The sequence below is a fragment of the Excalfactoria chinensis genome, chromosome 1 (genome assembly GCF_039878825.1).
Source record: "Excalfactoria chinensis isolate bCotChi1 chromosome 1, bCotChi1.hap2, whole genome shotgun sequence".
Lineage (NCBI taxonomy): Eukaryota > Metazoa > Chordata > Aves > Galliformes > Phasianidae > Excalfactoria > Excalfactoria chinensis.
Genome location: NC_092825.1, coordinates 72,120,755 through 72,134,282, shown reverse-complemented (window position 1 = coordinate 72,134,282; position 13,528 = coordinate 72,120,755). Strand labels below are relative to the sequence as shown.

Sequence of the window (13,528 nt, the reverse complement as noted above, 5' to 3'; positions counted from 1 at the left end):
TGGGCAGCCTGTTCCAGTGCTCTGTCACCCTCACCATAAAGAAGTTCTTGTGCGCAACCATGCAGAACTTCCTACACTCTGGTTTTTGGCTGTTTCCCCTTGTCCTGTCTCCACACACTGCTGAAAAGAGTCTGGCATCACCACTTTGCCTTCCACACCTCAGATATTTATAGACCTGGGTCAGGTCCCCTCTCAGTCTTCTTTTCTCAAGGCTAAACTGAAGGCTTTACGGCCGCTGATGACTTTACAATCCTAATTCCCTAGAAGTTCACAGCTAGGCCAATTACCGAAGTGACACCAAGGTGATGCAAAATGGCAATTTATTGAAGCAAACACACACTTATATAAGCTATGCCTTTCATGTACGCCTACTACATTGTACACGTCACTGATCCTTCCAGAAATTGGGAAGGGCCTGCCACGTAACAGCTTGATATTCCCGCATTTCGCCTATACAACATAAACAGATCCAGTTCACTTAGCCTTTCTTCATAGGGGAGATGCTCCAGGCTCTTCACCACTGTCATGGTTTTGCAATTTTGTAATTTTGCTATCAGTATTCCACATCATAACATCATGATAAAGCATGGATAATTTTGACGAATGTGCTGCTCACAAAAGAAGACTGAATGTCCCAGAGAACATCACAGTCAGTCATATGACACGGACTCTATATAATCTCACTTCAGTGCTGGACTCGCTCTCTTGGACCTTGCCAGCCAGGGAGGAGCCGTGTGGGAGTGTTCCAGCCGTTTTGCCTAGAGTTACAGTAGGCCTCTCAGTTTTGGGACTCACTCTCTCTTATTTTACTTTAATTCGTTAGCCTTAATTCCAATTATATTGTATTATATTGTGTTATTCTGTATTCCGATATAGTATTTAGTAAATAAGTGTGCCTCCTTAGATCATTGCCGCTATATTTATTTTCTTTTTCCCTGTTTTCTTTTCCTTCTGGGCCAGCGGCCTGCGGGCCGACTGCCCCCGTGTCATGGGTGCAGGTAGATTTTAGGTTAACCCATGACAACCACATTTGTGACCCTCTGCTGGACTCTTTCCAAGAGATTCCTGTCTTTTTTGTACTGGGGAGCCCAGAACTGGACACAGTACTCCAGATGAGGCCTTACCAGAGCAGAGTAGAAGGGGAGGATCACCTCCCTCGACCTGCTGGCCACGTTCTTTTTAACACACCCCAGAATTCCACTGGCCTTTTTGGCCATGAGGGCACACTGTTGGCTCATGGCCAACCTGTCATCCACTAGGACACCCAAGTCCCCCTCTGCAGAGCTCCTCTCCAGCAGGTCATCCCCCAACCTGTACTAGTGCATGCAATTATTCCTTCGTATGTGCAAGGCTCTATGTTTGCTTTTGTTAAACCTCATCTGATTTCTTACCACACAGCTCTGCAGCCTGTCCAGGTCTCACTGAATGGCAGCACAGCCTTCAGGAGTATCAGCCAATCCTCCCAATAGTGTGCAAGTGGAAAAGTAAACCCTGTAGACTCCAGGGAGAGTCTTCAACAGGAGAGAAATGAAAAGTATACTTTGAAGCAGGGGATACCCTGCTGACACTACCTTTGGAATCCACCACCAGCATGTTCCTTCTCTTTCTTTTTCAATGGTTTGCCGTCTCTCAAGTGTCAGTAAGTAATAGCTCACTTGCTTAGGGAATTTCTGCTTGCTGCTTATGGGGATTACCTAAAATGAATGCCTGTGTGTATGAGTGTATGTTGAATACAACTCATAGCCCTCTGAGCTAATCTATGTGTGTAGTTTGCTTGCCTCTGCTCCAGAGTCATCTTGTCTCTCAGATCCAAATGTACTTTCAAACGTGAGGGTAGAGGTACAGCAGGGAATTTGTGCACAGAGAGAAAGTTCATATATTTCTGTAGATATTAAAATTGCTGCTGCCCTTTACTACGTGCTTTTGGCACTACCACAGAGAACATTAAAAACACTAGCTGTTCTAGTTTCAGCTGGGATGGAATTGTTTTCTTCAGAGTGTCAGATATGGTGCTATATTTTGGCTCTAAGAAAGAAAAAAAAATAATAACTCACTGATGTTTATAGTCACTTGCTAAACTAAGGCCGTTTGTGGTGAAGGGCTCAATGAGCTGGGAGGGAACAGAATTAGGACAGCTGACTTAGTGGAAGAGGTTTTAAAGGGAATGGGAGTTCATCTTGCACTCTTCTGCTGCTCCTATCTGGGCTTTGGTCAGGGGGTGGTGAGAAATTGCTTGTGCATCATTTGTTTTTTATATATATGCATATATGTGTGTGTATGTATATGTGTATATATATATATGTATACAAAAATATACAGTGAGAGACTATTTTCCTTTTATATCTTGGTAAATAGATTTATTTCATCTCATGAGTTCTACTTTTTTTTTATTCTCTCCCCCATAGCCCTGGGAAGGGGGGGAGTGGGTGAAAGTCTGTGTGGTGCTTAGTCACCTGTTGGGTTAAACTACAATACTGCCCTGCGCAGTTCTTAGAAACGGAGTCTTGGAAGTACAAGGTCTTCAAGTTTAGGAGGAAAAGTTCTCTTGCATGGTTCTGTATTACATGCTGGCCATGAGCAGCAAAGTGCTTGATGAAGTGGGTATCATGTTAGCATTTTCACAGTGTCATGAAGATAAATTCTATGACGGACCTCCTACATGTCGATAGAAACCTGCTCTTGGGCAGTTACAACAAAGAAACTGGTGTGCAATAACTTAATGAAGAAGAAAGTCAATTTGTTCCTCTTCCACATAAAATCAATTGTCCAAGCCAACTGTGGTTTTATAGGTGTAGATTTATAAGCGGCAAGGCTGGTCTTGGTACAGCCTGTGCTTACTTGAGAAGTTGCGCCTGCATATGAAGCACACCCATCAGGGCTTTACACAACTGTCTTCTGTTAAGATGAAAATCTTCAGGACTAGTCACACACAAGGCCAAATAAACCCTTCACAGGGCCTTCCATCACAAGGTACTATTGGTACTTTTTACTAACTCCTATAGACAGTGAAATATTCATTCTCTGGTGTATGTCTTCATATGAGTGAATGAGAAGTACTGAGACTATCGTCTGGCTCCCATGTTCAGTTCTGGTACTGGCAGTTGATATTTGTATATCTGACCCTTGGCAGTTAATTCTGTTCTATGCAATTTGGGATCATGCTCTATGGCTTTGTGATGGTGTAACTGGGTCTATGGAAGAGCCACTGTTATCATTTATCTGGGCTTCATTAAAGCTTTTGATATGGTTCTTCATAACATCTTTCTCTCCAAATTGGAAATACATGGATTTGACAAATGGACTGTTCAGTGGGTGGGGAACTGTTTGCACTGAGAATGGTGGCTGAAGTATCCATGTCCAGACAGAGATTAGTGGTGAGTGGTGTCTGTCAGGGGTCAGTACTGGAAGTGATGCTCATTAATACCTATCTCAATGATGCTGACAGTAGGACTGCTTCATCTACATCAAGTTTCCTAATGACACCAAATTGTATCCTCTGGTCAACATGCAAAAGGAATGCCATCCAGAGAAACCTAGACAGGCTTAAGCAGTAGGCCCAAGAGAACCTCATGAGGTTCAACAAAGCCAAGTGCAAGGTCTTGCACCTGTGTCATAGCAACACCCACTATCAATACAAGGTGGGGGTCAAAAGGGTAAAACACAGCCCTGGTGAAAAGGACTTGATACCACCCTTTCAGTATCTAAATGAGGGCTATAATAAACAAACTGACTCTCATGTTTGTTGTGATAGGACAGGAGGAAATGGTTTCAGACTGAGAGAAGATAATTTATCTGGACACAAGGAAAAAGTTTTTTACAATGAGGGTGGTAAAGCACTAGAACGGGTAGGCCAGATGTGGTGAATGCCCTGTCCCTTGTGGTATGCATGATCAGGCTGGAAAGGGCTCTCTCTGAGCAACCTGATCTAGCTGTGAATATCCTTGTTTGTTGCAGAGGGGTTTCACTAGATGACCTTTAAGGGTCCCTTCCAATTCAAACAATTCTATGATTCTGTGTTTCTAGAACTCCACAAAAATTTCAAGCAGTGTGACTACCTTTCACTTTTCAAATGCCATGTGGCTCATGTTTTTTGTTGGCTAGAATTTTTTTAAGGACATTTTAATTTATATTTCAAATTATTCTTAGAATTTTATTCTCCCAGTTCAAGCTTAGTGTTTCAGTCCTGTTCAAACTACTCCAATACATACCCAGTTAGCTAAGTTGTCCTTTAGTACTATCTGCAAATTAAATTATCCTGATGCTTTCTCTCTCCTCCAGGTCACTCATTAGTCTGTTAAACGTGTTTAAAGATCTATACTGATCTTTTCAGTACACACCCTCTTCTCAGCTAACAGTCATCTGCCATCTTTGTTAACAACCTTTAGTCCTTTGCTTTTCATCTAACTGCTGGTAGCTTAACCAGCAAAAATACATACTTCAGATAAAAATGTTGTGAGAGGAATTCCATATTATTATTATTTATTTATTTATTTATTTTCCCATAATAAACTTAGAATCATAGAATGGCTTAATCTGGAGCAGATGCTTAAGGATCATTGAGTTCCACTCCCTGCCCTGGCATGGGCAGGGACGCCTTTCACTAGATCAATGTTGCTCAAAGTCCCACCCACCCCAACTCTGAACATTTCCAGTAATGGAACATCTACTACTTCTCTGGGCAACCTCTTCCAGTATCCAACCAATCATAAAATTATTGCTTATATCCAACATAAATCTACCTTCTTTCAGTTTAAAACCACTGCCCCATGTCCCATCAATGCACTCCCTGGTAGAGTCTCTCCTCATCTTTTTTGTAGACTCTGTTTATGTACTGGGAGGACACAATGATGTCTTACTGGAGCCTTTTCTTCTCTAGGCTACAAAAATAAAAAAGCCCAACAACTTTCTCAGCCAGTCTTCATAAGAGAGGCACTCCAGCCCTCAGATCATCTTTGTTACCTTCTTCTGAATCGACTCCGACAGTCTATGTCTTTCTTGCACTGGGGACCCCAGATCTAGTACTCTAGGTGAGAGATATCTTGAGTGTAGAATACTGGGGAGAATCACCTCTCTCAGCCTCCTTACCACATTTCTTTTGATGCAGCCTAGAATATGATTATCTTTCTGGACTGCAAGCACACGTTGCCAGCTCGTATCCAATTGTTCCCTGTTTTTCATCCATCAGTATCCCCAGGTCATTTCCTGCAGGACTGCACTCAATCAGTTCATCACCAAGCCTGTGTTGGTGTCAGGGTCTGTCTCAACCTAGGTGCAAGACCTTGTATATAGCCTTGTTGAATTTCACTCCTCAAGCCTGTCGAGGTCATTCTGGATGGCATTCCTTTCTTAAAAATATCATCTGCACCTCTCAGCTTGCTGTTATCCACAAACTTGCACTTGATCCCACTGCCTACATCATGGATAAAGTTGTAAACACTTGAGGGACACCACTTGACCTGGACATCGAGCAATTGACTGTGACTCTTCGGACGCAGCCATACCAATTCCTTATCTACTGAACAGGACATCCATCAAATCCATGTCTTTCCAATTTAGAGACTAGGATGTCCTGGTGCGTGTGTATCAAAAGCTGTACATAAGTCAAGGTAAGTGAAGTCCATTGCTCTTCCCTTTTCCTCCAGAGCTGTTGTTCTCTCATACAAGACCACCAAGTTAGTCAGGCATGATTCACCCCTGGTGAAGCCATGTTGGCTGTATTCAGTCACCTCCCTGTCTTGCGTATACCATCACATAGTCTTCAGGGGGATCTGTTCCATGATTTTACCAGGCACCAAGGTGAGGCTGACTGGTTGATAATTCCTGAGTCTTCCTTTTTAACCCTTTTAAAAAACAATTGTCATATTTCCCCTTTTCCAGTCACTGGGGACTTCACCTCACCAGTGCTTTTCAAATACAATGGACTGTGGCTTAGCAAACTTCATCATGTGAATTTCATCACATCCCGTGGACTTCAGCACATTCAGTTTCCTCAGATAGTCTCAAATCTGGTCTTCTTCTGTGGTGGGTGGCTGCTTTGAGATTCTGTGACTTGGGAGGTGTAGAAGAGACAACTGCCAGTGAAGACTGAGATAAAAAAAAAAAAAAAAAAAAAAAAAAAAGAAAGAGAGAAAGAAAGAAAAAAAATGTTGAGTAACTTATCTATCTTGATTTTTAAGTTGAATTTTAGTAGCTTGTTTCTTATTGTTGCTTGGACACGACTTCCTTGTGAAGAATGAACTCACCCGGCTTCAACACAGACTCAGAAATGATTATATTCAACCTTAGTTCATAAACTAAGTATTACAAACCTAGAGGCAGCATTATAGGCCTGAATAAGTTTTACACAGTCCACAAAGACCTTTAACCATCACACTGAGATCTGTAGAGGGGAGTACCACCAAAGCCCATAAATTCTTGAAAAAAGTCAGATTTCATATGCGTGTGACTGAAGTCTTCCTTACCTGCTGGAATTCCAATAAATCCTTTGATTTTAGACAGTATGTCAGATGCCTGAAATATGAGTAATTATTTTTCTCTATGCCAAAAATGCAATGATGGAAACATTTGAAACAAATGTGTGAGGTGTCTTCTTAAGGTGTTATGCTGCATTGTGAAATCTAACATCACCTCTTCATGCCTGCACTAATAGACTTTACCTGGCCATAGGCAATAAACTGCCTGTTCAGTGACTTCCAGAGAATATCACTCCATCCACTTCTTCCCTCAGGTAACGTGAATGGCTACCTCTTCCCCTCCATCAGTAGCACTGTGGGGACCAAGACTGTTAACTCACAGCAAATCCTGAGTAAACAATCTCTATTTACAACTAAAAGGAGAAGGATTGGGTTTGATTGCCTTGGAAATGAAAGAGAATCACTTGTGATTTGCTGTCCAAATGGCATTCTTGGCAATACTTGTGCACCTCACTGACTGCAGCCAACAGGTGTAACAAGTTATCTCGAGACAATTATTTCACTGGTGCATAAGAGCAGTCTAGCTCCCAGAGCTGTATTAACTGCATTCAGAAAACAGAAGTGAAAGAATCAGGAATTATTTTAGTCAGTTAAGAGGCCAGATCCAACACATGCAGAAAACCTTCTAGGCAAGACAACGTGATTTAACAAACCAAGTTTTCTAAGCATAAATGCATTTTAAAGGCCATGGAGACCATGTTCAGCCTCTAACAGGAGGAAGGCTTGAAGATCCTGTAACTGCCTCTCTGCTAAGGTGGACAGCTAGACAGGCAGATGTATAGTTTATATGTGCAATATCTACACACATGTTCCCATGCATGTCTAGATGAACAAGTATCTACATATGAGGGCTGACCTGAAAATAATGCCTCATATTTTATTACATTGGCCCACAGCATCAGAAGCAGTTGTTGGGAGTACGGTAGTAAACATCAGTGCTTCCTGATGTTATTCCATTTTGTTGCCGTGCAACAGATGGCAGCAGAGGGACAAACTGACAAAATGGCATCAGATATGGAAGTGCATGTAAGAGAAAGGTATGGAATTTAATTCCTCCACATGGAAAAAAATGGCACCCATTGACATTTGTGGATGCATGCTGAACATTTACGGACACTAAACAGTGAATGTTAGCACAGTGAGGTGGTGGCTGGTGCATTTCAGTAATGGTGACAGCGCATGAGAATCACCTCCACTGTTGCAGATTTTTATAAGTGTGGCATGCAGGCTCTTGCTTATTGCTGACAAAAATGCATTGCTAATGGTGGCAACTACATTGAAGAATAGTTTTTTATAGCTGAGAATGTTCTCTGTCAAGAAGAGTTACTATGTATGTTGTAGTTTCCATGGGAAAAGTAGGAAGCACTACTTTCAGTGCAGCCTATTGAAATGTAGGCATGTCTGTGTGTGTGCAGATCTCCAGATGAATGTTTGTGGAAGCACACACTGTGATCAGGCATAACATACACCTAGCCAAGCTTTATATATGTGGTCCAGCTTGTAAATGCTGCCACCACTGCTACTGTATATGTATGTATACCACTATGTGTACAATCACACCTGATGTGTGCTGTAAGGGTTGTGTTGCAGAACGTGAGGAGTACATTCCAGAGAACACTGTTCAAGTGAAACTCTTAAGCAGTTATTTGTCTGCTTCCTTGACTCTAAGCCTTTCCACCATTTGCACAAACCTGGAGATACATACATATTTGCCACTGGGAATCAAAGAATAGATTGGAGGTGCTTTTCTGAAAATACACAGTATCTGCAGTTTATTTTTCAATTTGGTGAAAAGAGACAAGGGATTTTCAAGCACAGACTTTTTCCTCAGACATGCATCTCATGGATGACTCAGGGCAGATAGTTTCTAGTCCTTCACCAGCCGGTAGATGTGATGCTGGGCACCATGGTCACTAGCTGACACCTCAAAAACATATGCTATGCACAGCAAGGTCTCCTGTGTATCCCTGTTTGTCACAACCTAGACAGAAAAGGAGAAGAAGCTGACATCATATCTGCTATTTGACTACTTGCACATTTTAACACATAGAGCAAAAATCAGCAGTAAGAAAAGAACAGAATTCTCCACAGGAACAACACATAGCTCAGTCACCACATCCCCCAATCTACATGCTCACACATCCAAGGAAAGCACTTTTACAATGTTGGGACTACAATGCAATGAAGAGATAGGGAGACAAGAAGGGTCTACTGAGGATAAAAGAAAGTTGTGACCAAGCAGTGACCAACCAAGTATGCAGGTCTGCTATTCCCCAGCCCCCTGATGTTAGAGATTTCTGCAGAGAGAAGGAATTCGGAAAAAAAAAAAAAAATGTTTTTGCTCTGTTTGTTGTGTTTAGAGTGGTTGCCTTCTGTGACGCACCCACTCCTGCTCCTGTATACCACAATCATGAATAGTTCTTTCTGACCACCTGATCCTGCTTATTAAAGGTAAACACAGATAATGAGAATTAGATTGTATCTCATTTATCTGGAGACTGATATATTTGAAACTTATACACCTCCCATCTACCCACCGTAGGTATCAGGAGGATGGCTGTTATATTGATGCATTCTTACAGTAGCTAGTTATTTCTCTTTTCCCATTTATTTTTTTAATGACACTCAGGACTATAAGCTTCTCTGCAGCATGTATCAGGCCCAGTGTCAGCAGTTTGGTGATGGAAAATGTCCAGGTTTTAGAAGCATGTACTGCCTACAAAACATTTAGAGTCAAACAAAATACTGTACCCAGAGTTCTTAGCTTCCCTCTCTCTGTCACCATACATTTCTACACATTTTTTAATCTGGGATTGTGCCATGGCTAAAGCTTCAAGCAGTAGTCTCCTGCTGGAAAAGGCTTTTTCTTCCGTTGCTGTACCAACTCAACTGCAGAAGAAAAGCATAGCTGAAGGCTTGCTCTGTACCAGAGCCCAACCATTCTTGTAAAAACAGAAGGAAAAGAGCTGTTTTCAAACTCACAAATAACTTCATTCCTTCATTTTGGCCTATTGTTTTCTTTTCTTACTTCATGACTGGTTTTGCAGTTAAGCTAACCCTTTTTTTCTGCAGGTATTTGTGACCAAAAAACTTTATACTCATTTTTTCTTCAACATGCTAAAGAGCTTAGTACAAACATAAAAGATTAAAGCCTTTTTACCCCATACTCTGTGAGGTGTAAGGACATTATTATCCTTGTACTATAGCTGAGATTCCTAAGCCACAGAACAGAGTAATAAGTTGCTGAAGTCCTATATCTTCAGAGAATTGAATGAACACCACTCTGTTTCCCTTCTATGATACAGCCTCTAGAATCTCGTCTGCTCACCCAGCCTCAGGTTCTTTTTGGTAAAGATCTGCAATGCATCTTGTAGAGGTTAAAACTCATAGTCCACTATGAGAATCCACTTTTTAAGATAACTTTGCCCTCTTCCCAAATTTACGGTGCATCTGATGCAATCCAGTTATGGTAGCCTTGGAGTACCGCCCTATCAAGGAGTTGCAGTGATTCATGAAGGCTTCCTTTAACATGCCACTTCCTTTACTTCCCTTTTTATTCTTTTCTGATTCAGGACAGTTTTGAGGAAACAATGCATTTTAATTCTACCTGATGTGGGTGAAGAACTCTCCCTGTGGCAAAATTTTATGGCTGCTTAACAGTGTTCGTTTTTTGTTTGTTTGTTTGTGGGGTTTTTTTGTTTGTTTTTTTGTTTTGTTTTTTTTTTTTTTAATCTTGTGTAATGGACCAACACACAAAAAAGAACAAACATATACATCTAGTAGTGGAATGAGCACTTTCTTCACTATGACCTCTGCATCCTTTTCCTTCCCATATCTCTTTGCCTCCTTAACTCTCCCTTTATCTTTCTTTTTTTTTCTCTTTTACTAAAGGTCTCCTGCTTCTCTACATGAGGTAAGATCTTCAGTGTCCCCGTCTTGAGGTACAATACAGCACTTGTGAAAAAAGCAAGTAAAATTTGATGCTGAACTGTACAAGGAAATCTGCTTTGACTCACAAGAGAGAACTCTTGCATGGGGCTTACATGCTTCCAAGGAAAACAGTTCAAAGTCCCACCTGTAAGACAGTAAAGTTCTCCAGCACACTGTTCATCATATACTTCTCAGGAAGGTGCTTGAGTTTGTGAATGAAGTTTATCATGTATTCACAGAGAGGAGAACGATGAATGCGATAGGAATAGTGTCCATTTTCATAGTGTGCATACTCTGTCTACAGTTTAAAACAGAAAAGGGACTTACAAGATTAATGCTATCACATCAGTAACAATCATATAAAAGAACTCAGAACAGAAAAATTATGACTTTTTCAAGTCATTTTACTAACAATAACGAGCTGATTAATCATTTATCTGCAGTTCTCTGCACCAAGAGAAGACCTCGGTCTTCTTGGGCCCTACAATTTTTTCAGCTTGTTTTCTTTTCTCTTCAGAACATAATTTCCAGCTTATGAGCAGCAAAGAGCAGCCAAGAAATGACTGCATGACTGCATACTGCTACATCCTTTCTAATCCTGCTACCTGCCAAGGAACTATGAAAGGAAACTAAGAGGAGCAGACAAATTGTCAGCTATACTGTGGTATGCATCTCTGCTGGAGAAAAAAAAATAAAATAAAAATTAAGTGTGAATAACCTGAAAAAGTCAACAACTACTGCTTTAGTAAGACCAGGAGGGCCCTTGTGGTATTGGTAATGCATCATGCCTGGGAAAGACTAAAGCCCTCTGCCACCTCTGAGAGAGAATACAGCATCTTTGCTACCTGTTAGGAGAATGTTTGGCCAACATTACACAGAGAGATTTTTTTGTTAACATTCATGTTAACATTTTGTTAATATCTTAGCTTCTAAACATTTTATCTTCCTTTGAACAGAAACTGATGTTGGTTTGTATCTCAGTTCTTAAATGCCCTTTCTCTCCTTTCACCACAACAGCTTGATCTCCCTTTCCCATGCACTGCAATAGTTTTTCTTGATCTACATAGTCCCATCATATGCAAACACATAACCAGATTCCAGATATGTCTATTACATGACTGGAGATGGTTCTTGGGAAATAATGTAGCTTGAACTGACTGCTGACAACAGAATTTCTGGTGTTCTGCACTCAGCTGCTCTCTCTGCATCTAAAGGCTCCTTGATAAAAACAACAGGACAAAGCAAGTCAGAGGAGCTCTCAGCAGCAGAACACAGCATTAGAAATTATTTCTTCAACACCAGATATACATATAATTATGCAGTTGCTAGAACTGCAAATATGCAAGAACTAAAATAAGCCTCATAAAATCATGACGGCATAGTCTATAAATGGTCACAGTCTGTTAACTGACTATAGTCTATGGAAGATCTATTTTCACCTTTCTGGACCAAGTAAATCCAGATTTCCTATCATTTCTTTGCTCCCCAGAAAGTCCAGAGAATCACCAAAGCTTCAGAAACTAAGATTTAAGGAATAAACATCAAATATTATCAGATCCTCCATCAAGTCTTGAAAAATGCAATGCTGGAGGCTGAAGCAATTTTATGACTTCAGATCTCAGAAACAATAATCTATGGCATCCATATCGCTGGCAAGAAGTATGGGATATATTTATTTTTAGAAATATTCAGCATACAAATACTTGAAATAATAGAATAGCAACCAGAGAGAAGCTTGTGCAATGGTGCCTACTCCTTACCTCCACTTTCTCCACCACCTGCTTCCCAAAGGAACACACTTTAGTGGAACAGGTAATGACCATATTTTCTGGGCTCTCATATTGGCTAGAAACACCATAGAAAGATCTGGATTCATCTTCAATATTGGTGTTCAAATCAGCCTGTTTAAAAAAAAAAAAAAAAAAAAAAAAAAAAAAAAAAAAAAAAAAAGATGGTAAGATGGTTAACAAAGTACCTGTTGTGGTGGCTTCTTTTTTTTTTTTTTTTTTTTTTTTTTTTGCCATGAACTAAAGTAATCTTGTTTAGCCAGAAGTGTCCAAAGGTTCAAAACAGATTAATGTGCATCAAGCTAGAAGGAGAAATCTGGAGAGTACACACTGAAAACTAGTTTGCACTTCAGAAAATGATGGTGGGAATTTGCATGTATTTTAGGGAAACCGAACCCTATGAATGTATTACACAGCCTCTTGCTTCAGCTGATATTTACCTCTTGGACTGTGCCAGGACAACATGAAGGCACACAAAGCATGCAGAGAGCAAATAAGAGGGCACTGTAAAGAAGTCAAAGCAATGCAGCAGATAGGATAGACTGGGCTGCCTAACTTAGGAAGAAAAACAAGGGTGCAGTAATTGTAATAAAGCTTTTCTACTCTGAAGATGCATGGAAAGACACAGAGTAGGATGAAGGACTATGTGAGTGCACACACACATGAGACTCGGGTATTGTTTATACAGTGATATGAATAATGTAAGTAAATAAGGTGCAAAATAAGGAATGTACATTCCTCATGGATCCAGACTAGCTCCACCTGCATATAAACCCATCTTCATTAGCAGCCACAGTTTCAAATGTCTGTGTCTAAGTTTGGCAAATGGAAGTCTAAAGCTGGGAACTAGCTCCTTAAAATTCTGGTTTTCTGAAGTTTCCACCAGGGGGGATTCAAATGTAAGAAAAGAAGTGATATTCACTTCCCTCCAAAAACGCAGAGGGCATAAAGGAATGTGCAACTTGCATTCCTCTTTCAAGACTAAGAGAGTAGAATTTCCCTGTACATTATGAGCCTAGGTGCTAGAGTACTTCAGCAGGAAAGCAATTACCGTTTCCCATAGGCTATTTCAGCCTACTCTATTTTTCATGGTGAACTTCCCTACCATGAATAATTACTGTTAATGTACTTCTCTGAGGTGGCAGTTTCACAAGGGATGCTAGTCAATCTATACCTGTGCAGCTGACAGAAAGTGCCAATCCAGCCTTCTCCTCCCATCTGTAGCCAAGTGCTACCCTTGCACTACCATTAGCAACTGTACAACTCTGTGACTGGCCAGATAAGAAAGCTAATCCCAGCCAAAAGAGTTTTCAAATTTTGTTGTGTTTCAATATGGTA

General features: G+C 40.7%; 1 protein-coding gene across 3 annotated transcripts in view; it reads right to left on the bottom strand.

The window, feature by feature from the left end:
* Positions 1–5,950: 5,950 nt before the first annotated feature.
* The window catches only part of TEAD4 (TEA domain transcription factor 4), a 78,688-nt gene continuing 71,110 nt past the window's right edge, over positions 5,951–13,528 (bottom strand). For all 3 annotated transcript variants that reach the window (XM_072328886.1, XM_072328894.1, XM_072328902.1), the window contains 4 exons: positions 12,164–12,304; positions 10,549–10,701; positions 6,657–8,454; positions 5,951–6,084 (listed from right to left, as the gene is read on the bottom strand). In XM_072328886.1, coding sequence (XP_072184987.1) covers positions 8,341–8,454; positions 10,549–10,701; positions 12,164–12,304 — 408 coding nt within the window. In that variant the 3' untranslated portion in view covers positions 5,951–6,084; positions 6,657–8,340. The remainder of the gene's footprint in view (positions 6,085–6,656; positions 8,455–10,548; positions 10,702–12,163; positions 12,305–13,528) is intronic.